Source organism: Oryzias melastigma, unplaced genomic scaffold (assembly GCF_002922805.2).
Source record: "Oryzias melastigma strain HK-1 unplaced genomic scaffold, ASM292280v2 sc06369, whole genome shotgun sequence".
NCBI lineage: Eukaryota > Metazoa > Chordata > Actinopteri > Beloniformes > Adrianichthyidae > Oryzias > Oryzias melastigma.
Window position 1 is genome coordinate 1 of NW_023422931.1, and position 1332 is coordinate 1332.

General features: G+C 34.5%; 1 protein-coding gene across 1 annotated transcript; it reads right to left on the minus strand.

The window, feature by feature from the left end:
* Window positions 1-7: 7 nt before the first annotated feature.
* Window positions 8-602, minus strand: LOC112138231 (protein FAM162B; the record flags this gene model as incomplete). Its single annotated transcript, XM_024260800.2, is given in 2 exon segments — window positions 8-322; window positions 494-602. Coding segments are annotated over 2 exon segments (220 nt in total), but the record flags the coding sequence as incomplete, so codon positions are not given.
* Between the last annotated feature and the right edge of the window lie 730 nt (window positions 603-1332).

Sequence of the window (1332 nt, forward strand, 5' to 3'; positions counted from 1 at the left end):
TATAAGATAGGACTTCATGTATTAGATTTTTAACCACAGCATGAGCGTAGCTGTTTTTAAGGCTAATCTTATGGTTAGAAAAAATACAAGGACCACTATTGTGATGCATATAAACTACCAGTCAAAAGTTTAGACACTAAATGAATGCGTCTGACTGGTAGCACAGCAGGAAGGGTACTCTAATACCAGATGTTGAGCGGCAGTATCCCGCCTACTGAGCTTTGTCTGACAGGGCAACAGCATTCTCCTTCTGGAGTTCTTCTCTCCACTTGGCTTTCTTCTCCATGTTGTAAGCTGTCAACGTCTCATTTCTACTTAAAGCCTGCAAAAAACAACAAAATACAAGAATTGATTTTGAGCATTTATTTAATAAAAATTGAAAACGTGGTCAGAATCAAATAGGAAGAACAGTCACAAAAACAGACGACCAAAGTATTCCTGCTGTGATGGAGAAATTCATATACATGCTTAGCTGTTTAAATCTGTGGCTCACCTGTTTGCCCATGAACACCATCACACCACAGGCCGCTATTGTGGCCGCCATCATCACATAAGCAGCTTTCACTCGGAGTTTGTTCCTGGCTGAATCTATCATTTCAAACCTGGAGAAAAGGTGAGGATGCATCACAATAATTATAAGTGTTGGGGGTGACATTTTTTTTTAAAGTACAACAATGCAAATAATTAAGTTAAATATGATTAATTTCACAACAAAAGACTAAATTGTGACTGTTCAAAGCAGGACGCTGATGATGGACTTGCAGAAAAAAATACAAGAAAGAAAACTTTAAAAATTATTTTTACCCTGAGCTTTCTCAGACTTAATTTTTTTCCAAATAAGCTTTAAAGGACCAAATTAGATTTTTTAATGGATTTAACTGACTTAAGGTGAAAAATTTATTCTTAAATTATGCTTCCTGTGTTTTCACTTTACTAAAAAAAACTACAAGTAATCACTTTTATCCAATATTTCGCTGTTCTCCAAATGTTTCTTACATTTATTTCTTCAAATTATGCCAACTTTGCAAATGCTATTAGAAAAGTAATTCAAAAGTGACATGCAAGTTATTTAATTAGTATTATTGTAAGATAGGATATTATTTCTGAGCAACAATAACAAATAATCTGTTATGTCCTTCATAGATTATTTTTTTCAATTTTTTTTGCCCTGTTAACAATGACTTGCATATTCCATAAAAGCGTTATTACCTGTGACGCTAGCTTAACTCAGTGTCATATGCCAATATTTTTAACAGAAATCTAGTCATTCTGATTCCGCCCCACATTTCGGCTTTGTTTTGGTTGCTTTACACTGAAAGAGCAGCACGCGGA